The sequence below is a fragment of the Leptopilina boulardi genome, unplaced genomic scaffold (genome assembly GCF_019393585.1).
Source record: "Leptopilina boulardi isolate dan_hultmark-lab unplaced genomic scaffold, ZJU_Lbou_2.1 LbouV2_31, whole genome shotgun sequence".
NCBI lineage: Eukaryota > Metazoa > Arthropoda > Insecta > Hymenoptera > Figitidae > Leptopilina > Leptopilina boulardi.
The window spans coordinates 624,249-652,030 of NW_026137874.1; the positions used below are offsets into that span (position 1 = coordinate 624,249).

At 28.8% G+C, this 27,782-nt stretch overlaps 1 protein-coding gene across 3 annotated transcripts in view; it reads right to left on the bottom strand.

The window, feature by feature from the left end:
- LOC127283133 (serine/threonine-protein kinase 17A-like) overlaps nt 1–27,782 on the bottom strand; it is a 158,606-nt gene that overhangs the window by 16,016 nt on the left and 114,808 nt on the right. For all 3 annotated transcript variants that reach the window (XM_051307818.1, XM_051307819.1, XM_051307817.1), the window contains 2 exons: nt 5,294–5,506; nt 4,761–4,899 (listed from right to left, as the gene is read on the bottom strand). In XM_051307818.1, the coding sequence (XP_051163775.1) occupies nt 4,761–4,899; nt 5,294–5,506 (352 nt within the window). The remainder of the gene's footprint in view (nt 1–4,760; nt 4,900–5,293; nt 5,507–27,782) is intronic.

The following is a 27,782-nucleotide window of genomic DNA, read 5'->3' on the forward strand; positions in this document are numbered from 1 at the left end:
TTGGATTGGATATAGTTTGGATTTTTCATAATTAGGACTAATAGTAGTTTAGATCAATAGTAGTTTGGATCAATAGTAGTTTGGATCAATAGAAATTTGGATCTTTGATAGTTTGGATCAATGATAATTTGGATAAACAGTAATTTATATCAATGATATTTTGGATCAATAATAGTTTGGATCAATGATAATTTGGATCAATAGTAGTTTGGATCAATAGGAATTTGGATCTTTGATAATTCGGTTTGGTTGTAGTTTGTATCTTTAATAATTAGGACTAATAATAGTTTGGATCAATAGTAGTTTAAATCAATAGTAGTATGGATCAATAGTAGCGTGGATCAATAGAAATTTGGATCTTTGATAGTTTGGATCAATGATAATTTGGATCAATAGTAATTTAGATCAATGATATTTTGGATCAATAATAGTTTGGATCAATGATAATTTGGATCAATAGTAGTTTGGATCAATAGAAATTTGTATCTTTGACAATTAGGGCTAATTGTAGTTTGTATAAATAGCAGTTTGGATCTTTAATAGTGTGGATCGGATTAATTATAGTTTAGATCTTTTATAATTAGGACTAATAGTAGTTTGGATCAATAGAAATTTGGACCAATGGTGCTTTGGATCAATAGTAGTATGAATCTTTGATATTTTGGATCTTTGATTATTTGAATCAATAGAAATATAGAACTTTGATAATTAGGATCGATAGTAGTTCGGATCAACATAAATTAGAATTGATGATAATTTGGATCAACAGTAGTTTTGGATCTTTGATCTTTTGGATCAATGGTATTTTGTATCGATTGTAATTATTTTGATCGATATTTTGAAACTTTGATTATATGCATCAATTGTTGTTTTCTTTGTAGATATTTTGGATCTTTGATAATTTAGATCAATTATTATATATGGATTAATAGTAATTGTTTTAATTGATAATATTTTAAATGTTTGATATTTTGGATTTTTGATCTTTTTTTGATTCTTGATAAATAAAAAAAAACTTATAAATTGTTATTGACAATAAGTTTGTTTATAACAAAATTTTGCGAAAAAAAATGTCGGCGCCATTGAAAAATACTTGAGCTGTGCAATTCTTTTGTACATATATGCGTGGTCAACTTAATAACGTGGGGAGAGAAGATGACGAAGGACGAGACGGAACGAATACAAGAGGGTTTACTTGAGATCGTGGGACGTGAAGACTTGCGAAGGCCTTAGAAAAAGCACTAAACGTCTGACTTGTCGGTTAGTTTGTAAACTAATTGCCACAAACTACTTTTTTCCATATACATATATATGTGAAAAATTATCCTGTTTCTAAATACTTTTTTTTTGCAAAATGTATATACAAAAACATTTTTTTTCCTCTATTTTTTTTAGGAGAATTATTTTCTATACTTTAGATTACATTTCCTTAGTTATTATTATAGTATACTAAATAACATATAAGAAAAAATTTCCTCAGTTTGTTTATTTTTTATTTTTTTATTGTTTGAAATTACTCATTTAATATATAAAACGCAGATAACGATTATTCTTATCAAAGAATTTTTTTTATGGATAAGAATTCAGTTTACTGACACGCTTTATATATATTTCTAGGATATTGTCAACCAGTTTCTTTTTATTTGCGTCACAATTTTATTTGCGCAATAATACATGTTTCATTGCAAAAATTAATTTCAAAAAAAAGAATAAATTCTCGTACACAAAAAATGAAAAAAAAAATAAAATTTGTGAAACAATGAAAAAAAAAGAAGATAGTAAAATGAACAATATTTGACGTCTAGTATATACGCGAGATTATTACATGGCTGCCAACAACCGCGACGGTTGCGACTGCTCGTTTTTCTATTTTCGAACCCAACTGCATTCCGCAACTAGAAATATCTTACGTGTGCGGCTCTGCTTTAATCCGGTTGTACTGCACCTAACAGGGATTATCAGAGAGGAACCCATCCAATTGCATTGTAAATGTCAATCATTCGATGATATAGAGGGAAACTCATCTCTTCGCTTATATTAAACATTTTGCGCGCAGCTCATCTGCCCAATAATTTATTTATTTTTTGATTATATATTTGCAAAGTTTCATTTTACGACTATTAGAATAATACGCATGTTTCTCATTCCCTATCCTCTTTACTCAGAAAAACGTCCCTTACTATAATCTAAAGGAAAATCTTTTTCTCTCTTCTCACTATAAATAGTCTTCTCTTGCTTCTAATCCAAGAAATATTTCTTGTTGGTAATTTTAGATTTTTTATTTTTTTTTTTTCATCGTAAACGTTTCTACAATTTTTTTTTGTTCATTTTAAAAATAAATGAATATTGATATTAAAATTCAATAATTTTGAATTAGAAAAAAATTGATATTTACTCGGAAATTTCCTTTTCGATTCCAAATAATTGCAAGGAAGCATATTATATGTTATATATACACGCATTGTCATTGTGTTTTTTTTTATCTTTCATTCTGATAATGACAATCAACTAATGCGATACGATGGTTTCTAACTGATAAGATAAAACTAGACACGATACCTATTCTACTCACATAGGAAGTAGTCTTTCTTTACAAAAGACATTCATATATATATATATATATATATGTAATTGTAACTTTGTGTTACGGATAATTTGCATTTAAGTAGCATCTTCGTGTTAAATAGTGTATTAAAAAAAAAAAAAAAAAAAAAAAAAATTTTCCCTACATTGTGACATTTTCTCTCAACATTATAGATAATAAACGTCTCGGTAATACAAGAGAGTTGCGCGAGATAAAAATAATAGTTGAGATAAAGAGTATAAAATGTTACTTAATTGTGTCTAATTAAGTGAAAAAAAACTTGTGTACACGCGTCTTTTTCGTTTATCAATAATTAAATAAATTCTTATCATTCACGGAAGTTTCGTTTAAAAAAATTAAGAAAATTTTTCAGTTGAAAATATTTAATTTAATTTTTTAAAAATGTATTTAATTGGAATTTTTTTTTTTTTTTTTTTTTATTATTAGAAAACGTTGCATATAGGGGGGAATTCCTTCTCGGTAATGTATATGTATGTGCAGGGGAGACTCTTGTCTTAAAATAACTGTGCACCACAAATTCACACGATTCGGCTGTTCCACATATAGATCTTACGATTATGAATGGAAAAATGCACGTGAATTCCTTGGGAAAATGCCAAAAATCCTCTTGGCTATACGACTACCGACTTTGAGGTAGTCATATGCTCGAGGAGTCATCTTCATATATATATATATATATATTTATTCAAAAACGGCAATAACATTACACCCTAAAAAAAGTAATCTTAATTCTAGCGAATTCCTCTTAATTTGATTCATATTTTCCTCTTATATATTGTATCAAAAGTAATAGTCTTCACTTGAGAGGATTTTCCTCTCGCATATAATTTGACAATTATGGTTATAAACTGATAAAGAAAAGCTATTATCATGCACTAAATTAAATATCTTTAATTAAATATTAAATATAATTAATGATTTATAGTTAATTACTTATATTAATTAATAGATTTGTTTATTTATTTAACTTTAATTCAATGTTTTTGCAATCAGAACTTCAAAAAAATTATTTTGTTTTATTATTAGTCACCAAAGAATAAAAATAATCTACATTCAAGTGGAATACTTTTGTTTTAAGAGGATATTAGAAGAGGATTTTTCCTCTAATTATGAGATTACTTTTTTCATAGGGTGTAGTTTTGAAAAATATTACAAAAAATATTGATCCATAAATAATGAATATAAATCCATAAATTTGTTTAATTATTAATTTTATATAAGTTGATAATTTTGTTAACAATCAATAATCTATAATTTTAATTGTCGTATATGGATTTTATTAGCTTATGATTCTGAAATTAGCGACGATTTGCGAAATGTCTGCGCACGGATAATTGGATTGCATAAGACTGATCATAATCTATGGTGGCATTAAACATTGAAATACACACATTGGTTGCATTGGGACGAATGTGTGTTCTCGTGGTTATTATTAATATATACAAAACCCGCTTACCTTGGCTTACCCATATCGATTGCTCTGATAAATAGTAAACTCGTATTCCTACGCTAGACCTTTTAAATTTTCCGGTAATACCCCCACACGATCATATCTTTTTCAATTCTTATATATATATATATATATATATATATATACATATTTACGAGAGAGAATATAATCCAATTTTTTCAATTACAATAATAATATTATATTACGAATAATGTCGTTTAGTATCGGAACATTTATTATTATTATTTTGAAATTATAAATTATGGGAAATAATAATGAGATTAAAAAGTGATTATTTTGTTAATGAAAATTGAAATGTTGTTAAGTGACAAGTACGAAAATAAATTTTTGGAATGCGTATTTTCGAAATGAAATTCCATTGCGATGAGCTGGTGAGAAAGCTCGCGAGCTCTTTGAGAACATGTAGTTCTCAGCTTGTAAGTCGTTTCTAATCTGTCGTTTGGCAATGTTCCTTGTATTTATATAACAATTTAGGTCGTTCGCACTCAGGCTCCCTAGTGTCCACGTTCTGATCGGAACGTTGCCTAAAATGTCTTCACTAGACCAACACAAGAGTTATTTCAGGGTGGCGCCTGCACTTGCCACTGAATTGTAAAATTCTTTATTTTTTTCCAAATTTAATTTTCGATGTAATTTTTTTTTTTTTTAAATAAATTATTCAAAAAAAAAAAAAAAAAAACTCACCTTAATATCGAGGTGCGCTACATTGAAGGAATGAAGAAAAGCAATTCCATCGAGGATTTGTCTAAGAAGCCTTGCAACTTGTCTTTCCTCGGGAATTTCGTCTTTATCCAACACCATTTGTAATTCACCACCGGGAGCCCTGGGAAAAAAAAAGAAAAAGAAATTCGACTTGAGAAACAATGACACCTTTTTCCCTTCCCTTATCTTTTACGAGGAAGGCCGATTTGTTATCTTTATAATAAACACGATATAGGATACGATAACAAAAAAAAACGACTATTTTTTTATTTTTAAAGATTGCAAACGATTTCTTGAATCCCCTGAAATCCCCGTGTCAAAATGATAAAGAAAAATAAGAACATTTTGCGATAATAAAAAAGTTATATTTTATTGAGATAAAAAACTTTCATTTCGTGACTGATAAAAATTTAATTCTTTTGTCATTAATTTAATTATCATTATATTGTTTTTATTTTCGAATAAGATTTTTTTTTAGTTTTAAATAAAATAAAAATATATATATATATATTTACAATTCAAGAACGAGGACCATCTCGTTATTTGTTTCAAAGACTTGATGAAGAGAAACAAGATGAGGACAGTGAGCTGCAGCATCCAGCACTGCAACCTCATGTAGGGCCTCTGCACGAAACTCCTGTGCTCTTCTTCTTTTTTTCAAAAATTTCGCTGCCCATTGCCTTCCACTTGATCTTTCTCTGCATCTTCGTACCGTTGCATATTTTCCCCTGTAACCATAAAAATTATTCATTTAATAAAATTTCGAAAAATTATAATTTTTCTCTTCATAAAAAAAAAAAAAAAAAAAAATGATTGCCCCTAATAATAATTTCATTTTAGAGAAGGAATAATATAAGAAATGTAAAAAAAGGAAAGAGTGACTTTCAATATTATATTCAGAAATGTAGTAATAATAATAGTTTGCATTTATGTAAATCATATTTTAAAAAAATGATTCACCCATTAAATCTCGCATTTAGAAATAAAGGCACGACTTTTCAAAGTGCAAATTCGTCATATCGTGAGAATCACGATTTGAATCTATAAAATCGCGAGGACTTTTGTCAGTAGAAAGTGAATGTGCTTTGTAATGCTCTAGTTTGTTTGAAGTCGTGTGCGTTGCTGCGAAATCGCAGCCCGAAGCCCGCAACATACAAATCCCTCTATATATATTGTAATATTATTGAAACTCTCGTGTTAAAGTTCCATAGTGAAAGCACCCACGTCCCTCCATTACGTAAAATTCGCGCACACGAGGAAGTAGCATATAATATTTTCACTTCGATGCTCTAAAATGCAATAACGATTCACTATATATCGATAAAAAAAAATAAATAAAAAAATTATATGATCTTGTATATATATATATACTTTTCTGATATGTATGATTATTGCATCCGCACACTATTGACATCGGAACCGTGTCTCATTTCCATCTCTGTATCTTGAATCTTTTTATTTTCTCCTCTGAAATACTATTATTATTTTATTATTTATGATCACAATAGAGAAAATACTCCACCTATTCATTCGGAAGCACGATTTTCATGTTTCCTTTTTAAATCAGCGAAATATAATGAGAAAAATTCTATTTTATTCTAATGTTATATGATCATACATTTTTTTAATTTTCTTTTTTTTATTGAAAATTAAATTTCCTAAAATTAAGATAGCATCAATTAATGATATTTGTAGTATCATTGATAGTTCGGATCAATAAAAATTTGCATAATTGATAATTCGGATCAATAGCAGTTTGAATTAATCGTAATTTGGTTCAATAGAAATTTGGATCTTTGATTATTCGAATCAATAGCAGTTTGGACCAATAGTAGATTGGATCAATAGTAGTTTAGAACAAAAAAAATTTAGATCCTTGATTATTTGAACCAATAGCAGTTTGGATCAATAGAAATTAGATCTTCGATAATTCGGAGTGGTTGTAGTTTGGATCAATAATAGTTTGGATCAACAGTAGTTTGGTTCTTTGATTATTCGGATCAATAGCAGTTTATATCAATAGTAGTTTGGATCAATAGTAATTTGGCTTTTTGATAGTTTGGATCAATAGAAATTTGGATCTTTGACAGTTTGGATCAATAGAAATTCGGATCAATGGTAGTTTGGCTATTTGATAATTAGAATTAATAGTTGATTAGATTAACAGTAGTTAGGATCAATAAAAATTTTGAATCGATAATAGTTTGGATCAATGGTAGTTGGAATCAATAGTAGTTTGGATCAATAGTAATCTGATTTTTTGATAGTTTGGATCAATTGTAGTTTGGATATTTAATAATTAGGATTAACAGTAGGAGTTTGGATCTTTGATAGTTTGGATCAATGGTAGTTTGGATCAATAGAAGTTTGGATCTTTAATAATTAGAATCAATAGTTGATTGGATTAACAGTAGTTTGGATCAGTAGAAATTTGGAGCAATAGCAGTTCGGATCAATAGAAATTTGGATTAATAGTAATTTGGATCAATAGCAGTTTAGATCAATCGTGGTTTGGATCTTACATAATTTGGAGTAGTTGTAGTTTGGATCAATAATAGTTTTGATCAACAGTAATTTGGTTCTTTGATTTTTCGGATCAATTTCAGTTTGGATCAATAGTAGTTTGGATCAATAGAAGTTTGTATCCTTGATTATTTGGATCAATAGCAGTTTGAATCAATAGAAATTGTATCTTCTATAATTCGAAGTGGTTGTAGTTTGGATCAATAATAGTTTGAATCAACAGTAGTTTGGTTCTTTGATTATTCGGATCAAAAGCAGTTTGGATCAATAGAAATTGGATCTTTGATAATTCGGAGTGGTTATAGTTTGGATAAATAAAAGTTTAGATCAATAGTGGTTTGGATCAAGAATAGTTTGGATTTTTAATAATTTGGATCAATAGAAATTTGAATTTTTGATAATTCGACTTAATTGTAGTTTGGATCAATGGAAATTCAGATCAATAATGATTTGAATCAATGGTGGTTTGGATCAATAAAAAATTTGTATCTTTGATAGTTTGAATTAATTTGTATGGAGCAATGGTACTTTATATCATAAATAATAATTTAATTTAATGATAAGTCTAATTGATATTTTTTTAATCTTCAATCATAATTCACTTTGATCATCATTTCCATAATCGCTTTTAATTTAAATCTATTGCTTCTTTTGATGTCTAACATATACTATATTCAGTCCATTTTCCTTTTTGTTGCTAATACTAATCATTTTATTCTAAATTATGCCGTACATAAATTTTTTTTTTTTTTTTAAAGTGCGTCATTTATAAAACTTGTTTACATCTTTTTTGACTGTCAACTTAACAGATTTCACTTTCAATGATTCTTTTGAAATTGTGAAAATTCGTAATATTAGACGATTAAGGTATAATTACATATCTTTCCTTTAAGTTCGTAGAATTTATATAGAGGAACCTTATTTCTATATAATTTAAGCCTCGGGTAAAATTTCATGTGAACTTTCACTGGCTGTCGTATATAATATATATTAACTATCGATGCCAAACGACCTTGGAACTATTGAATCGATATGCAACGATTGCTTAGAGGTGTTACACAAAAATAAGATCTGGGTTAGTAGAAAGTAAACAACAACATTAATCATAATCATCATATTTTTTATGATTATAAAACGTACATTGATTTTCTTAATAACAAATTTATTATTTATTTGAAATAATTATATATATTATTAAAATATAATGAATAATTTAAATATAATTAATGAATTTGAAACAATTAAATGAGAGAGAACAATTAAAACTATAAATTTTTTTTTTAACAAAACAAAACTAGATTGAAATAAATTTTCATCTTGATCAATATAATATTGACAGGCTCAATGATATTAATCTTCCTTTACTGATTGGTATTGACCCGATTAACTTTTTGCTTTGATGAATCGAGCTTTATAAGAGACAGGGGAAATTAAATCTTGGCGTTAAATTGCAAAGGCAACAATGACCGAGCCTTGAATTATTATATGAATCAAAGATATATATATGTATACATATATATATAATTTTTTTAGATTGTTTTATATATTATTTTTCGATTTTAGTAGTTAATGAATCATAAATAAATGACAAATTGGAAAATTATTTTACAACATATGGCCCTTAATTGACTCTTTAATAGCGCGCTTTAGTGCTCGATCAGTCAATGTTATACGATTGCAACTCGAATCATAAATTTTTGTTTTTAATCATCTTTCACTCTTCCTTTTTTTTTCCTCTTCTTGTATTTCCCCCTCTTTGTTTTTAGATTAATTGAAATCGACGCCGTTTGCATTGGTTGTTACCTTTGCCTCATTTCTTCCGCCTTTACCATATATGCGCCTACGGCGCCGTCGGTGCGGAATATAAACAGGGTTGAAGCAAAATGTTGCTTCATTTATAACGAGATTATGAAATATATGTACTGTACATTTCAGACATTGCAGATGAGCTAACGATATCGTTTATTAATTTAATAAGCCATCGACGAGGTCAGGGGTTAATTAAACGTTTGAATTTTTATTTTCCATAAAAGATATATAAACAGTATACACATAACATATATATATATATAAAATATTTATTTTAAATATTATTATTTTAAATATTTTAAATATTTTAAAATTCATTATTTATCATTTTCCTGGTCTTTTATTAACAATGAAACAACAATTTTTATTTTTCAGATGGTGTCTGGGTGAGTCAACCTAATATGATTTGAATGCGAGATAAACAGTTTTCAATTGTGGAGATGACATTTATTTTAAAGAAGCCGTGAGTAATGACTATGTTGTATATATATATATATATATATATATATATATATATATATATATATATATATATATATATATGATAAGTGACTCGTTTTAATCCTTCGAAAATTTCATCATATAACTAGACAGTGCCGCTTTCTGTTAGATTATTTTTCCACTCTTTTTTTTTCACCTGGCGCGTTTTGCAATTAACACCTTTGCGGTTTAATAAATTCGACCCACGCTTATACTTATACACTCGCAACCAAACAGACCACTGATTATTTTTTTTTAAATGTGTTTAAAAGTATTAGCGATATTTTTTTTTTTTTGATAGACATCAATTTTTGAATCTATAAATTTTTAATCATTCTAAATAAGGATCTTTAAGATTCTAAATCATTAATAGTTTAGAGCAATAGAAATTTGAATTTTTAATAGTTTGAATCAATGATAATTTTGATTTTTAACAGTATGAATCAATTGTATTTTGGATCAATAGCAGTTTGGATCCTTGATAGTTTTGATCAATGGTATTTTGGAAAAATAGTAGTTTAAGTTTAGTTTAAGTTAGTTTAAGTAGTTTAAGTCTGTGATAATTTGGATCAATAGAATTTTAGATCAATAATAGTTTGGATCCATAGAAGTTTGGATCAATAATAGTTTGGATCCATAGAAGTTTGGATCAATGATATTTTGGATCAATAGAAGTTTGGATCAATAATAGTTTTGATCCATAGAAGTTTGGATTAATGATATTTTGGATCAATAGAATTTTAGATCAATAATAGTTTGGATCAATGATATTTCGGATCAATAGAATTTTAGATCAATAATAGTTTGGATCAATAATAGTTTGGATCAATAGAAGTTTGTATCAATAGAATTTTAGATCAATAATAGTTTGGATCAATAGAAATTTGGATCAATAATAGTTTAAGCCTGTGATAGTTTGGATCAATAGAATTTTAGATCAATAATGGTTTGGATCCTTAGAAGTTTGGATCAATAATAGTTTGGATCCATAGAAGTTTGGATCAATGATATTTTGGATCAATAGAAGTTTGGATCAATAATAGTTTGGATCCATAAAAGTTTGGATTAATGATATTTTGGATCAATAGAATTTTAGATCAATAATAGTTTGGATCCATAGAAGTTTGGATTAATGATATTTTGGATCAATAGAATTTTAGATCAATTATAGTTTGGATCAATGATATTTCGGATCAATAGAAGTTTGGATCAATAGAATTTTAGATCAATAATAGTTTGGATCAATGATATTTTGGATCAATAGAAGTTTGTATCAATAGAAGTTTGGATACATGATATTTTGGATCAATAGAAGTTTGGATCAATGATATTTTGGATCCATAGAAGTTTGGATCAATGATATTTTGGATCAATAGAATTTTGGATCAAGAATAGTTTGGATCAATGATATTTCGGATCAATAGAAGTTTGGATCAATAGAATTTTAGATTAATAATAGTTTGGATCAATAGAAGTTTGGATCAATAATAGTTTAGATCTTTGAAAGTTCATATCGATGATATTTTCTGTCGATGTTATTTTGGATTAATGTTACTTTGAGTTAATTGCATTTTGAATTAATATATTTGTAAATTAACTTATTAAATAAAAATTGTATTAATTTAAATAAACATATGAAATCAATGAAAATGAACTCTAAAAATCTTTCTAACTAAATGCAACTATTATTCAATCGTTATTGGCCTAAATAATACAATCAGAGAGAACATATATATTTATACATTTATTGAAGAAATTGTATGAAATGAGAAATCTTGACTCGTCGTGGCCTGCTGCCTCGGATTTCTCCGCGGAAATGCAAACCGAAGCGACGCCATGCCTATATGGTGAATACACCACGACCCAAGCGCGCGAGTTCATTAATTCCCGGCGAAGATCGAACTACGGTCGAGGTTAGTGCCCTGGGTTCAGCGTGAATGTTTCTACTTCCTGACCGGTAAGCTCACACGCTGATACGAAACGAGGGAATTGATTTCATTAGCGATACGATATCGCTCAGGTCTCATTATTTATCGAGAGAGGGAGAGAGAGAACCAACGGTTTTCTTGAGATTTCCAACATTTTTTTTTTCTTTTCCTTGATCATTGCAACCTATTTTTTTTAATGATCAAAATAATAATTATTAATTTAAAAAAAAGGGGATGAAAAAATCAATAAAATAATAATTTTGAAAATTCTATGTAAAAAAAAAATAATTTTAAAAAAACTGGTCGCATTCTTCTCTTACATACGGTTTCAATAATTTTTCCCAAGTCACACTGTAAACGTCCATTGAATTTCGAGGTTACTGCGCTTTCATATCGTTTCCGTTTAAATCACTGTATCTTCTTCGTCAACTCTTCCATAAAAAAACAGGTTTATCGCATTTATATATTTTTCTATTAAAATTTTACTTTATTTTATGATTTTCGTTTTATTATCCCGCATTCACGTTATACAATTTTTCTCGCGAATTTTGATAACACACATCTAATTTATTCTATACATTTAATAATTTAGATTTTGTTTTGTAAATTAAATATACCTAAAAAAGTCAGTAGCGTATTCTCTTTTGAACCTAGTTAGTAAGGGGGAGGGGCATTTTGTTGCGGCGAGAATTTAAAATCGTTTTCTGGGAAGTCAGGACGTCCCGTTCTCGTGCCGAGAACGAGTCGACGATCTCAAAATATGCGAAGCTGAAAGGGATGCAATTTTACGCACCAGGAGTCAGACAACTACCACAACAACATAACCACTCAGGGCCAATCCTCTTGAATATATACGCGGGCGCAGACCTCCTTTGTTCTTGGGAACCATCATCAATGTCGACCGCCGCAGCACTCGGCAGGTTTACGACTTTTCTGCTTTCCAAAACAGAAAATCAGAAAGAGAAACAAAAAAAAAAGAAAAATTGGCAATGACGGAGAATCTATAACAAAAATTTGATGCCGAAGATTTTTTCTGACATTTTAGTAACTGAAATTATTAAATGACATCAAATAGTAAACCGATACTTTCTAATCTAGATCTAGATCCAAATTTTTATTGATCTAAAGTACTACTTATCAGAATAATCAAAAATTCAAATTTCTATTGATCAAAATCGCTATTGATCCAAATTACTATTAGTATTACTATTATTACTACTATCCAAAGTACTATTTTTTGGAATTTCTATAGGTCCAAACTATAAAAGATCCGAATTACTAATGATCCAAATTTTTATTGATCCGAAATACCAAAGATCCAAACTTCTATTGATCCAAACTACCATTGATCCAAATTTCTATTGATCCAAACTATCAAAGATCCAAACTACAATCGATCCAAATTTCTATTGATCCGAACTACCAAAGCTCCAAACTACTATTGATCCAAACTACAATGGATCCAAATTTCTATTGATCCAAACTATCAAAGATCCGAATTACTATTGATTCAAATTTTTATTGATCCGAAATACCAAAGATCCAAACTACCATTGATCCAAACTACAATCGATCCAAATTTCTATTGATCCAAACTATCAAAGATCCAAACTACAATCGATCCAAATTTCTATTGATCCGAACTACCAAAGCTCCAAACTACTATTGATCCAAACTACAAAGGATCCAAATTTCTATTGATCCAAACTATCAAAGATCCGAATTAATATTGATCCAAATTTTTATTGATCCGAAATACCAAAGATCCAAACTACCATTGATCCAAACTACAATCGATCCAAATTTCTATTGATTCAAACTACAATCGATCCAAATTTCTATTGATCCGAACTACCAAAGCTCCAAACTACTATTGATCCAAACTATCAAAGATAGTTCAAACTGCTATTGATTCAAATTACCATTGATTCAGACTTATTTAGTTTATGCTACAAAATCTGAAAATGTATTGACTTCCTTATAAAGAAATTTATCGAAAATGGGTAAAATTTTGTGTCGGGGGAAAAAAATAACATGCAGTTGAATAAACTTTCTTGAAATCGTGATTGGTTCTCTATACCCTTGTGGTATTTTCTTTGGCAATAACCTTTGCACCAGGAAATCAACACCAGGGTAGGTCTGTCCTGATCAAGGAACATGGTTGTGTCTCGTCTTTTAAGGCACCCATTAGCTTCCAAGCTACTAAACATACCATTTCAAGTTGTACACAACGCGCGACATCAGACCATGCTTTTATTCCTCCTCTTCGCACACGAGAGTTGTTTCTTCGCCTCCGCGCAGAGTTCATCGACTTTTGCTTAACTATTACATATATACCGTCCAAAATATTTGCTCCGAGCATATTGGATCAATAATGTTTTGAATCAATAGAAGTTTGGATTTTTTTATAGTTTAGATCAATGATAGTTTGGATCAGTGATATTTTTTTGGTTCAATAGAAGTTTGGATAAATGATATTTTGGATCAATAGAAGTTTGAATCAATGATATTTTCGATCAATAGAATTTCGGATCCATGATATTTTGGATCAATGATATTTTGGATCAATAATACTTTGGATCAATGACATTTTGGATCAATGGAAGTTTGTATCCATGATATTTTCGATCAATGATAATTTGGATCAATAGTAATTTAGATCAATGATATTTTGGATCAATAATAGTTTGGATCAATGATATTTCGGATCAATAGTAGTTTGGATCAATGATAGTTTGGATCAATAGTGATTTGGATCTTTGATAGTTTGGATCAATAGAAATTTAGATCTTTGATCATTACAGTCAATAGTTGATTGGATTGACAGTAGTTTGGATCAATAGAAATTTGTATCAATAGTAGTTTGGATCAATGGTAGTTGGGATCAATAGTAATTTGGTTTTTTGATAGTATGGATCAATAGAAATTTGGATCTTTGATAGTTTGGATCAATAGAAGTTTTGATCAATGATATTTTGTATTGATAAGAGTTTGGATCTTTAGAAATTTGAACCAACGGTGGTTCGGATCAATAGTAATTTGGTTCTCTGATAATTAGAATCAATGGTGATTTGGATCAATAGTAATTTTGATCTCTGATAATTAGAATCAATGGTGGTTTAGATCAATAGGAATTTGGATCAATGATTGTTTGGATTTTTAATAGTTTTATAAATATTTGCATCACTGATAAATAGTTTTTTTTTGCCAATAATTTAGATCGATTCAAATCAATGAATAAATAATCGATGATGTTGGGCGATAGATTTTATAATAAGATCAGTAAATAAATCTCTTTTGGAGAAAAATTAAACGGAACTACCGTCGACCTCTCATGATGTTTCTCACGATTTACTCACACGCATTTTAAATATAATAAACCACGCTCATGACCTTCCTCACGATCCTTTGCAGGCCTCTACTACTTGTCCCCACTATATATGTATATGCGTTTTAAACCCACGTATCGCCTTGTGTCGGGCGATCTATAATCGTTTCGAAAAGACTGTATGTATTGTGATTTATATTTAACGCATTCATACGCTTTCGCAACGATCTCGATTCATCGCTGTTCAAAGTCCACACACATATACACAGTTTGAATCTGATCCCGTAAAAGATCGCGGTTATGGTTGCAACACAAAAGGGATTTATTACTCAATACTGCGTTTTATTTTTTTTTTTTTATCGACAATAGGGTTTTAGAGTTTACAAAAAAATGTACCTGAAAAGAAGCAACCCCTTATGAGATCCTTGGGACCTTTTAGAATCAATAACGGATCTTTTTTTTTTGAAAAAAGGTTTTAAAGTCGAGATTAGAAAGGCACACGTGTATCAAATCCTTAGCACGTGTGTATATGTTTTATTATATTAGAGCAATATATTTTATCCGATAATGCAAAGATAATAATTGACTGGCAAATTGTGATCGACCCATGTTTTAATTATCGACTTTCGTTCAATATAATATGATAAAGACTCTATTTACTTTTCAGAAGAATTATTTTCATTGACTATATAAAATGAATTATTTCTTTGATTTTACAAATTCAATTTAATAGGATAATTTTTTTTTGAAAGTGAAATTTTCTTCCGCCTCTTCTTCTTCTTTTTTTTTTTTTTTGAGAAGAATATGTTTTGAGATTAGAATTAACTCATTACTTAGTCAAGAGAGGCGGAAATCGGAGCAAAATCAGTATAGGTTTTGCCTGTTAATTACGCTCGCGTGCGGCTCCAACAGTAATTGAGGGGAATTAACAGGTACCTAAGTCTCGGGCACTCGTGTCGCGCCATCGCGAATTGCAACTCTCTCGAATGCAAATCCCATTGTGCAACAATTGCACCAGGCCTATAAAGGCACCGATGCAATTCGTTCTTGCCTTCTAGTTTGCTATATAAGTTTCAGCCTTCATTACGCAACTTTTCCTCTCCAAACCGATAATAATAAGACAATTACAATTTTTATATTTTTTCCTTCTTCTTCATTTTCTTCTTCGTTTTATTCTTTGCCAATAATTTATTACCATCCCGAAAACCTTCATTAATAATTTATTTTTATTATTATCAAATCCATATTTTTATTTCATTTATTAATCATCAGTAATGCAATAAAAATAAAAATAGCCAACTTACAAAATTACCAATGAACTAAAATAATAATAATATATCGAAATTATCGTAATTTTTTTTATTTATTTTAACATATAAATAACGAACATCAGTTTTTAGTACGCCAAAGGCGGAAGAATGATGCAAAAGTGGGAGAGAAAAAAAAATTGTGAGGATATAACCTTCTATTAAAAATTATAGGCAATTATAATTACGTGTTTACGGTGGAAGTTGCAAAAAGAAATTGTGTCGTGACTCTGCGGAGAAAAAAGGGAACCCTATATATATATATATATGGTTATGATTTTATCGAGAGGGAGAGAAAGATGCCTGACTGTGATAACCAGCTTGTTTTCGTATCGTTCTTCTCGTGTTCTCGTCATTACACCTGTATCTTTATATATATATATTATATATATATATAAGTAGCAAGATAAGGGAAAAAAAAGAATTGCCTCAGTAATCGGACAGTTATTTTACGTTATATGAACCTATAAGTCTGAGAGAAGATCTCAAAAGAGACGCAATGGAGAAAGTCCCACTCTGATGAGTGCGAGTGTATATATAATGCTTTCTACAGCATCCACGCTACCGTAATAAGTGCCTGGTTATGATCCCTAAACGACAAAAAATCAACTCGAAAAATTCCTCTCTTCTTTCGTTCAAATGAAAAAAAAAATTAATAAAAAAAGCCAAAGTGGCACATGATCTCATTATAAAAATCTCCGTTGCACGATATTTAACACTTTTTTCCCCACTTCAGAATCAGTTTTTTATTATCTATTTTTATGGAGGTTCAATTTATTAGATTTATTCCGTCTTCTTTTTTTGTACTTTCCATCCAACATTACGATTATATTTATAAAATATTTGGAATCCTTACTATTCCACACTAATCCAATTAACAATTAATTCTAATTATCGAAAATACAAATTATACTATTGATTAAAATCCCCGTTGATCCAAACTACTATTGATCTTAATGATTAAAGATCCAAATTTCTATTGATCCAAACTATCAAAAATCGAAATTACTATTGACCCAAACTACTATTGATTCTAACTAACATTGATCCTAACTATCATTGATCCAAATTACTATTAATCCAAATTTCTATTGATCCGAACTGCTATTGATCCAAATTTCTACTGATCCAAACTACTGTTAATCCAATCAAATATTGATTCTAATTATCAAAGATCCAAACTTCTATTGATCCAAACTACCATTGATCCAAATTTCTATTGATCCAAACTATCAAAGCTCCGAACTATCAAAAACCCAAATTACTATTGATCCAAACTACTATTGATTCCAACTACCACTGATCCAAACTATTATTGATCCAAATTTCTATTAATCCAAACTACTGTTAATACAATTAACTATTGATTCTAATTATTAAAGATCCAGACTTCTATTGATCCAAACTATCATTGATCCGAATTTCTACTGATCCAAACTGTCAAAGATCCAAATTTCTATTGATCCAAACTATCAAAAAACCAAATTACTATTGATCGAAACTACTATTGATTCCAACTACCATTGATCCAAACTATAATTGATCCGAATTTCTATTGATCCAAACTATCAACGATCCGAACTACTATTGATCCAAATAACTATTGATCCAATCGATTATTAATCCTAATTATCAAAGTTCCAATTTTTTAATTTATTTAAAGTATCAAAGATTCAAACTAACATTGATCCAAACTACCCTTGGTTTCAAATCATCTATGATCTTAATCATATTATTGATTCCTCTTAGTTGAGGCAATTCTTAGGATGCTGTATATATAAATGTGCGGAAGTTGTGTATATATATGTGACGTTCCATGAGGAAAGGGACCTTAGCTGCAAAAAAATGAAAATTGAGTTTTTGATATCAGTCGATAGATCTTGAGTTGCTCTTTCAGATACAAAAGTTAAAAATTGTACTTTTCTATTTAGTTTTTTTGTTATAAAGCATTAATCATGACCATGTTAATCGCGTTCCAGCACGGACTACAGAAACCATCCCCACCACTTCTACACTAGTATACTTGTCGTAAGCGTGAGCTGTAGGAACGATGTAGTAGTAAGGTGGTGGGGCTGATTTTCGATGGAGGGTCTTAACCAATCAGGGACGCTCTACTTTAAATATCTTTTCTGGAAAATGCGTCTATTGCAGCTAAGGTCCCTTTCCTCATGGAACGTCACATATATATCACGCACATTCCATATGCATTGAAATCGAACTTTCTCGTATATAATTATGATTCGTATAATTGACAGAAGGAGTGGAAAATGAATTATCAAATGATTTTCATCTATATCAAAATGAAATTGCACTGAAAATAATGAAAATATATATTGAAATTAATATCATCAGTTTATGCCTCGTGGCGTAACCGCAATGCACAGCGAGCGGCTGTGAATGCAAGGATGATGATCATTTTACAAACATTGCAAGTCGATCAGACGCCATAATATACTTAACTTTTTGAATGAATATTCATTCGCATAATTTTCTTCTTTAATAATAATAATATAAGACATATAGAACCTTGAATTTTATGCTGGAATGTTTGGTGGAAGAAAAAGGAGAGGGGGGATGAGAAGCGCAAAAAAAAGGCAATCTTATATATGCGTTACGGCGATATTCATAAATTATATTAGCATTTGATGTATACCGTTAGATAGTTAAATTTTTGCTAAAGCTTCCGGTTAGGAATATATTTTGTGAAGTGCCTTGCATTCAATTCAACGCAGTAAATTTGATTTCAAAGAAAAACAGTTTTACGTATTATATATATATATCTTTTTATATTTTTCAAATTCTTCTTCTCAATGGTATTTTATATTATAATATCTAGATATTCCCACGGATTGCATGTATATATATAGTGGTAATTTTTTAGTTATTTTTAATATCTTTTTTTTTATTCATAATTAAATAAATTTAAAGCAATTTAGAAATGGGAGGGGGGGGGAAATTATCAGGAATAAAAAAGAGATTTATATTATGAGTGCTCAATTCATTGCGCGAGGGATTTTTTGAAGAAAATATTGTCTGGACCACCATCGGTGAAAAAAAAATTGCTAAGACAATGGCGTCTCTCTTTCTCTCTCTCTCTCTCTCTTGTCTGAATGGTGAGAGTGCACGTTATATCCATGTGGTTAGAGGTACTTTTTCATCTTTCTCTCGTTTCCTTTTTATCTACAGCGCGACTATATAGCTTCGCGCAACATCCTCTCGACATATACCATCGTCCTCTCTTCGGTACGGATTTTTATCATTTTTACTCGATCCAACAACATTCCACGGCGCAAGTGCTTCGTTAGAAACGTCCTTCCTTCGCGACTTCAACGACACACTCAATTCTCTCTCTCTCTCTCTCTCTCTCTCTCTCTCTCTCCTTCTTCCAGGATGACCGCAACCATTTTTCAACTCTCTTCCTATCTAACCTCCTCCCCCCACCCACTTAACAACTGTTCACTTTGTAGTTTATAAATTTCCACTTTGAAATCGCTAACATCGAAATTCATGCCTTTATATATAATCTCTAAAGGAAAGTGTCAATTTTCTCAGTTTATAAATTTTTCAATAAATATCCACTACAAAAATTAAATGTTAACAAAAATTTATTGTAAAAAATAACTAAATACAATTATTAGTTGAAGAAGAAGTTTATTTAATTGAAATAAAAATTATTTAAATATTTATTTGATATAAATAACCGATTATTTGAATTAAATAAATTTTTGTTTAATGTATTTGTATTTTTTATTTATCAGAATTTTTTATACTATATAATTATTTAAATGTGTCTATTTTTTAGTATCAAGGAAAACTTGTGCTTTATAATTAATAATTTTAATTCCCCCTCGCCCCCTTTTTTTTAAAAAAAAATTAATTATTAAATTCTCAAGGGTATTCAATTCACAATTTATATATATATATATATATATGAAACTTAAGAATTAAAGTATTGTTTTTCGAGTAATTATATTTCCAGTGTAATAAACATATTGTAAAGAGTGCATAACTGCATATAAAGTGCGTACTTTTCTGTAAAAGTAGCAATTATAATTACGTAAGCTCGCATCATAGGTAAAATTATTAATATATACGCAACTCTAATATTATTATTTTATTATTATTATATGCCAATTGTTTATAAATATATACCACTATAATATTATTAATAATAATAATTATTTACTAATTAATAATATAAATTTTTATTTAATAATTAAATTTTATTAACATTTTTTTATTAATTTTTTTTTTTTGCATTGGGAAATGATCTGAAAAATATGGAATGTTATTTTTTTCGTTAATAAAGCGCGCAATTTGTGAACATGTGTAAAAGTACATTTTCAACTTTCACGCAAATATACTTCATTCTATACGAGTAGAGTAATTTCCGCCACACGAGAGAAAAAAAGAGAGAGAGAGAGAGATACGTCTTTGAGAATGACCTTCTGAGAAAACACTTCCGACTTGGAAATTTAATCCAATTTATCGAAAACAGGAAGATGAAAATTGATGTATTTGTGTGTAATCGAATTTACATAATCCCTATACTTCATTTGTCCATAATAGTTTTCTAAATAGATTTCTATTGATTTTTTTTTGTTTTCAATTCGGATATGTACGCAGTGATTACTATATATAATGGTCTATAAGTGCTTTCAATTTCGCGAAAGAAGTACATTAAATTGATTTTTTTTTTTAGAATTCTCATTAACTCGTAATTTATTAGACTATTATAACAATTTGTTCTTTCTTATATACAAGTAAAACAAATCATTTTCTTTCAACTCCATTTAACAATTTCATCATAATTTTTAATAAATCGAGTTTTTTCACTCTTTTTTCCTTTGTTTATTTTTATTTATTAAATTATCAAGTATATGAAATTGTATAATTTATCTCTAAAAATAGAATAAATTGTAATATTAGTGTTGAAAAGGTCTATCAATAATACATATATATATATATATAGTGAACAAATATCGCTAAGGGCATTTATTCTCTTCGCTTGACAGAACACATACATATATGATGATCGATTAGAACTGACAAGAATCTTGTTCCACATTTCTTTTTTTATTTCTTTCCATCGCGGAACAAATCTAATTATAAAATTTTTAATCATTCAATAACGACATAATAATAATTTCTATTCGAAATTATTTTTAGTGAAACAAACATATATGAATAAATAACATGTGTGAAGGAAGTGAAGACATGAAAAATTTTATATTAAATCATTCTAGAAATCACTTTCTCTGCGTCAAGTTGTTTTTTTTCTTTTTTGATGCATCAAAAAGAAATTTACTCGCATGCATGAAATTTGACACTTTAACAAGAGAGAAAGAGAAAAAATATTATATATTTTTAAGCTCGCTTTTAAGTTACGTATTTCTTATTACGTTTTTTTTTTCAATTGAATGAAAAAAAATATTTTGTTTTATAACAAAAATATTTTATTGAAATTTTTTTAGAATTAAAAAAAAAAAGATTAAGACCATATAAGTGAATAACACATGTCCCGGAGGTGTTAAAGGATTATATATACCATAGGATGAGATTCCAACTCGGGAAGAGGAAACTGCGCGCAGCTGGGCAAAATAATTTTCCTCCGAGCTGGCGTGGGTGGCAGGGAATCTAAATTCTAAATTTTATTCTTAAAGAGTGTGCCTCTAAGCATTATATATACCGATAAGGATATAGTCACAGGTATTTCGGTGTATTGTTTCAAATTTTTTCTGTTTTTTATTATTTTTTTTTTTTTGTTTTTTTTATGGCGATGAATCGTAGAAACCGAATCCGAGAGAAAGAGAGAGAGAGAAGCGGAAAATGCGATTGCAATGCAAAAGACGTCGCAAAACTTGGCAATAATTTTCCATTGGGTATAAGCAGTTGCAGAAACGCCGAGGGTTCGCTTTGCGACTTGACCCCAAACTCATTTGGTTTGCAAAGTGCCCCTAACTCCAAACGACTACGACTATCGTCTTGCGATTTCATGTGCGAAATATCGCCATGCTAGAAAACGATGGACCCGCACGTTGTGTGTATTTATACCCCCACCCCTCTTCCTCTTTTAACCTCAACGACTTCTCTCGCTCGAGAATTGCACATTTCTTCCCTTATTGATGTGGGTCTCAAATGATCTTAAAAAATGCGAGGAATTTTCACGAGATATATAAATTATTCATTCTCATATATTAGATATTGCAAATTTCGTATATATATATATATATATATAAATGTATAAAATAGGATGTTTAGAGTATTTTGCCTTGTCGCGATAATTTTCATCAATTATTTTATTTTTTATGATTATTTTTTTATTGAGGATCGATAATACACTTTGGATTTTTCATAGTTTTGATTATTAATCATTTTTAATCGATTATTAATGAGGATCGATAATACTTATGATCTGTGGTAGCTTGGATACATTTTTTTATTAAGGATCAACATTACTTTGGATCAATGGTATCTTGGATCTTTGATAGTTTGGATTTTTGATAGTTTAAATCAATAATATGTAGATAGTTAAAAAATTAACATGATGATAAAAAAATTTGAAAAAAAGGAAATGAAAAAAATTACAGACATAGAAATCTGCCTCACCAGCCGATGGTAAAACAGTTTTTTTTAGAAAAATGAAAATATAAAAAATTACCGACATAGAAATCTACTTTATCGACCGATGACAAAACAGTTCTTTTTTTTGAAAAATGAAAATATAAAAAAATTACCAACATAGAAATCTACTTCATCGACCGATGACAAAACAGTTTTTTTAGAAAAATGAAAATATAAAAAATTACCGACATAGAAATCTACTTTACCGACCGATAGCAAAACAGTTTTTTTTTGAAAAAAGAAAATATAAAATTACCGACACAGAAATCTACCTTATTGACTGATGGTAATTACCGACTGACGATAAAACAGCGTTGAAAAAGTTGGTAAATTTTGCAAAAATTCTTTACCATCGGTCGGTAAGGTCGATTTCTATACCCGTAATTTTTTGATTTTTAATTTTGAAAAACTGTTTTACCATCAGTCGGTAAAGTAGATTTCTATGTCGGTAAATTTTTATATTATCATCTTTCAGAAAACCTGTTTTACCATTAATCGGTATGGTAGATTTCTGTGTCGGTAATTTTTGTTTTTTTTATTTTTTCAAAAAACTGTTTTACCAGTCCTTAATAGTTTGGATTATTTTAATCAATTTTTATTAAGAATCGATGATATTGAAATTAATATTCCTTTGAATATTTATAATTATTTAAATTACTAATGAAAAAAAAAATGAAGAACAAAAAAATTATTTCGTTTCATTTAAAAAATAAAAACTGTTGGGAAAAATAATTTTTTTTTTACTACATAGAAATGGAAAGTTATTTTGATATTTTTTGTCATGTATATATACCTATATATGTATATTTATTACGTGTGGACAAAAGTATCAAAAGCAAGAGGAAGAATGATGAAAGATAAAATGGAATTGATCTTCTTTTTGGTGGTAAACTTAATTCCTGTGTGTGCCGCTTTCTCAGAAAGCATTCTTTATATTATCGTAATGCCTTCTTCAATATTCTGAAACCGGTCTATATATATACATATATGATGTTTGAAAGGACTGTCACACCCCGGATTTCGGTGGACTGATCCAACTTTTTTTTTTTCTTTTCGTTTTAATCGATTTTTCTTCTTTGCAATATCAAGGGTCAGTAAACTGTGGCGGCCGTTGAAGGACGCCGCTGATGTTCTTCCTCGTACTACCATTGACATTGACTTCTCTTTTTATTCTACATTCAACTTTTTTTTTTGTCTTTCTCTCGTAAATTTTTAAGTTGCAATATATCACAATTTTGGATCACTGCCAATATTTGGATCAATATGATAAATTGAATGAAATATTTCTTCTTTTTGTAAACATCATTTTTCTTCTTTTTTTCATATATATTGAAAAAATGTATTTTTCAATATAAATTTTTTTTTTATTCTTTAATATTTTATATAAAGTTTTATTTGGAATCGACATTGTTGCATTCAGAATAATTATTTATATTTATATCAAAAGTCCATGTTCCAAGCGAATTCAATTGCATTATATTTTTATTTATCAGCAGGTTAATTGGATGTAGATAACCAATTATAACGGACAAAAAAGAAACCGGCTTCGATGTCCCGGAATAAATGTTTTTTTTTTTTTTATTATTTTTTTTTTTTTGATTCGCGAAAGAAAGAAGGCAGAAAGTAATTTATGAACGAATACTTTGAGAGACTACGTGTGTTGCTTGGGAATTTTTTTTTTTTTTTTTTTTTCTTAAATTCAAAAGTTAATAAACTGTTGAACTTGGTGAGCAGAATACACGATTGGGTTTTTAATATAATGTCAATTTTCAAAAGCTATTGACATTATTTCAGCGCATTTAAAAAAAAAAAAAAAAAAAACAAGTTCGATAATTTCAAAAAATACCGTTGTACTTGAAAAAAAGGAGAGAAAAAAATTTTATCTTATATTTTTCACGGTTATAAAAAAAAAAATAGTAATTTTTTCATCATTGCACCAGATTTCTTGCACAATTTATTGAAAATAAAAAGTTGAAATATATCTAAAAAGGATTTTTTTGGTCGCCCACATTTTATATACTGTCCGCGATATTTTATGTCTGCTACATACATAGAAAGAGAGAGAAAGAGAGAGACCCACTTTGTGACTCATGTATATATAGTGAGACTTGATTTGGTTCGTTGAAACGTTGGAGGCACACCTTATTTTAACGCAACGTATTCCACGGTTAATTATGATTCATCGAGCGAGAGAGAGATAGAGAAAGACTCGCGAGACGATAAGGATGACATCTATGGGAATTTGTTGATAGAAACAGCAATTTTTTGTCTCCAGTTCCTCTTTTCTTCTGTCTCACAATAATGCTCTTGACTCTAATCGTTTCCCTCTCTCTCTCTCTCATTTTATTTGATAAAAGATATCTCTTATTGAACATGAAATCTGGAGGGTTGTTTCTTTTTTTTTTTTATATAAAATACTCGATACTCTATTAGCTTGATTGACGATCGCGTGCGTTAGGATTTTAATTAAAGACAAGCTAAACGATCTCATATAAGCTTGTACGATGAAATAAATACAAGCAAAAAGAAATTTATTGATATAATAATTAAACCATTTTTTTCAAAAAAAAGCAGAATTAATAAAATTTTGAGGTATGAAAAAAATTCCTATTTTTTTAAATTCTTTTCTTCGATTTGTCAATCGTAAATTTTAACATTGTCCAATATACGAATTAATCGAGGAATGTAATTCAATTACTTTTTTATTATTTTTTATCACTGTGGGGCCAGTGCTAATTTGACAATCATGTCTCAAGTTAATATATCTTTCTCTCGAGACGATAACACGTCTATATGAGAATTAAATTGTCCCCATATTTTATATCAATATGGACTTCGCTCGACAAATTTTTTTTTTTATATCTGTCAAAATCAATATTTTGTCTGTCAAAAATAATTTTGACTTTTTTTTTCATATTCTTAAATTTTATTTTAAATCGTTGTTTGTTTATACCTTTGAGAAATTTTAATTTAATTTCTTTGTTTGATGATTTTCTTGAGACATTATGCTTCTTCTCTTGTTGAATATTAAAGCTCATTTGCATTCGCATAGTGTATATTTATAATTACAATCGGCATTAAGATCGACCCTGAAGTCCTCTCTCTTTTTGCAAAGACGAATCCTTGTCGTGATCCTTGCTGAATTTACATTGCAAATTTATTTCGTGTCTTTAGTATAGGAGACATTTTAAGAATTGGGAGAGAGAAAGAGAGAGAGAGAGAGAGAGAGCAAAGAAGATACATCATATAGCCTTTGTGATAAATCAACCTCTCACGTCTAATGTTAAACACCCACTTTTCTAAAATCGCATTATCAAATGACAATGGAATTGAGAAAATTGAAAAAAATTTATACAATTTAAAAAAATAAAATAAAAATAAAATTATTGAAAAGTTCTTTCATACCAGTTTTTGTCACTTTAATCAACGTACCTGTAACAGATAAAAAAAATGACATTAGAAATCACATCGTGGGTGATATATTGAAATTTTCAAATACATTTTGGGTTAAATTAAAACAAATCTACTTTTTTTCCCAGTGTCTTATCGAAAATCAGAAAAAAAAATCCCACTAACCTCCTTGGCGGAGTGAAGAAAAAACGATTTGTCAAAATGTGTGGTCTCTGAACTTCTTTTATTTACTGCACGCCGAGAATTTATTTATTTCCTCAAGAGAGCCAAGAAAAATATTTCGTTCAAGAAAGCAAGAATAATCAGCAGGTAGTCGGAACCACGTTTCCTGACAAAGAGCTTTCTAGTGCCTTGTAAATTGAACCCTTCGAAAAAAAAAAAAAAAATTTTCTAGATACAATAAAAACGAAGGTAATATTATTTTAGTCCCCTCTTTTTTGTAACTAAATTCTTCGTTAATTGTTTTTTTTTTTTTTTAGAACATTCGTTGTTAATAAATCACTCTAAAATTAGCGTCACTTTTTTTTACGAATTTTCGAATGTCAGGTAAAAAAAATAGAACAAAAACAGTTAATTAATGTTTTTGTTAAGAAAAAAAAATCAGCGACAAAGGGAAAATAAATTTTCTTTTTTACACGAGAGAATAAAATTGTGTGACAAGAATAATATATTTTCATTAAGGACTAATAATAAATTTTCTCGAAGTGATATTTAACATTTAATATATATATATATATATATAGAGAGAGAGAGAAAATTGCTGAACCAATATCTCAATCTTTATGTACAACAACAGCAAATATTATTTTGTCAGGTTTATCGTAATAGCGTGACTATTACGAGCGAGGTAATTCCTCTCGTAGCGGTTTGTTGGCGAACGACTTGTTTTCCTGCGGTTGACATTTTTCCATATAAAACTTGTTCAAAAAGTAAAATAACAAAACTTGGGAGCTCACTTTAAATATAAAGGCCGCGTCTACATCCGTTGCTTATCTACAAATTTATGTCTCACCTATAACGGTGACTCTTGCGACATTTTCACTTTAAAAAGTAACAGATTTCACATAAAATTAAATTTTTTTTATTCCAATCTCTTTGTTTCTAAAATGCGTTGCACTCAAAATGCCTTCACGATTGAATCACCTTTTAATATAGGTGCATTATCAATTTACACATATATAGAGAGAAAAAAAGGTGATAATAAATAAATTGACTCGAAAAAATAAAAAGAATTTTACTATACTTTATACTATTTATTCAATTTATTAATAAGGCAAATTTTTAAAGAAACAACAAAATTTTGGTTAAATTAACTAAATATAAAAATATTCATTATTAGTTTAGATCAATAATAGTTTAGATCTTTGATAACTACAATTAATAATATATTGGATCAATAGAATTTTCGATCAATAATAGTTTGGATCGTTGATGGTTTAGATCAATGATATTTCGGATCAATAGTAGTTTGGATCATTAGAAATTTGGATCTTTGATAGTTTGGATCAATAGTAGTTTGGATCATTAGAAATTTGGATCTTTGATGGTTTGGATCAATGATAATTTGGATCAATAGTAATTTAGATCAATGATA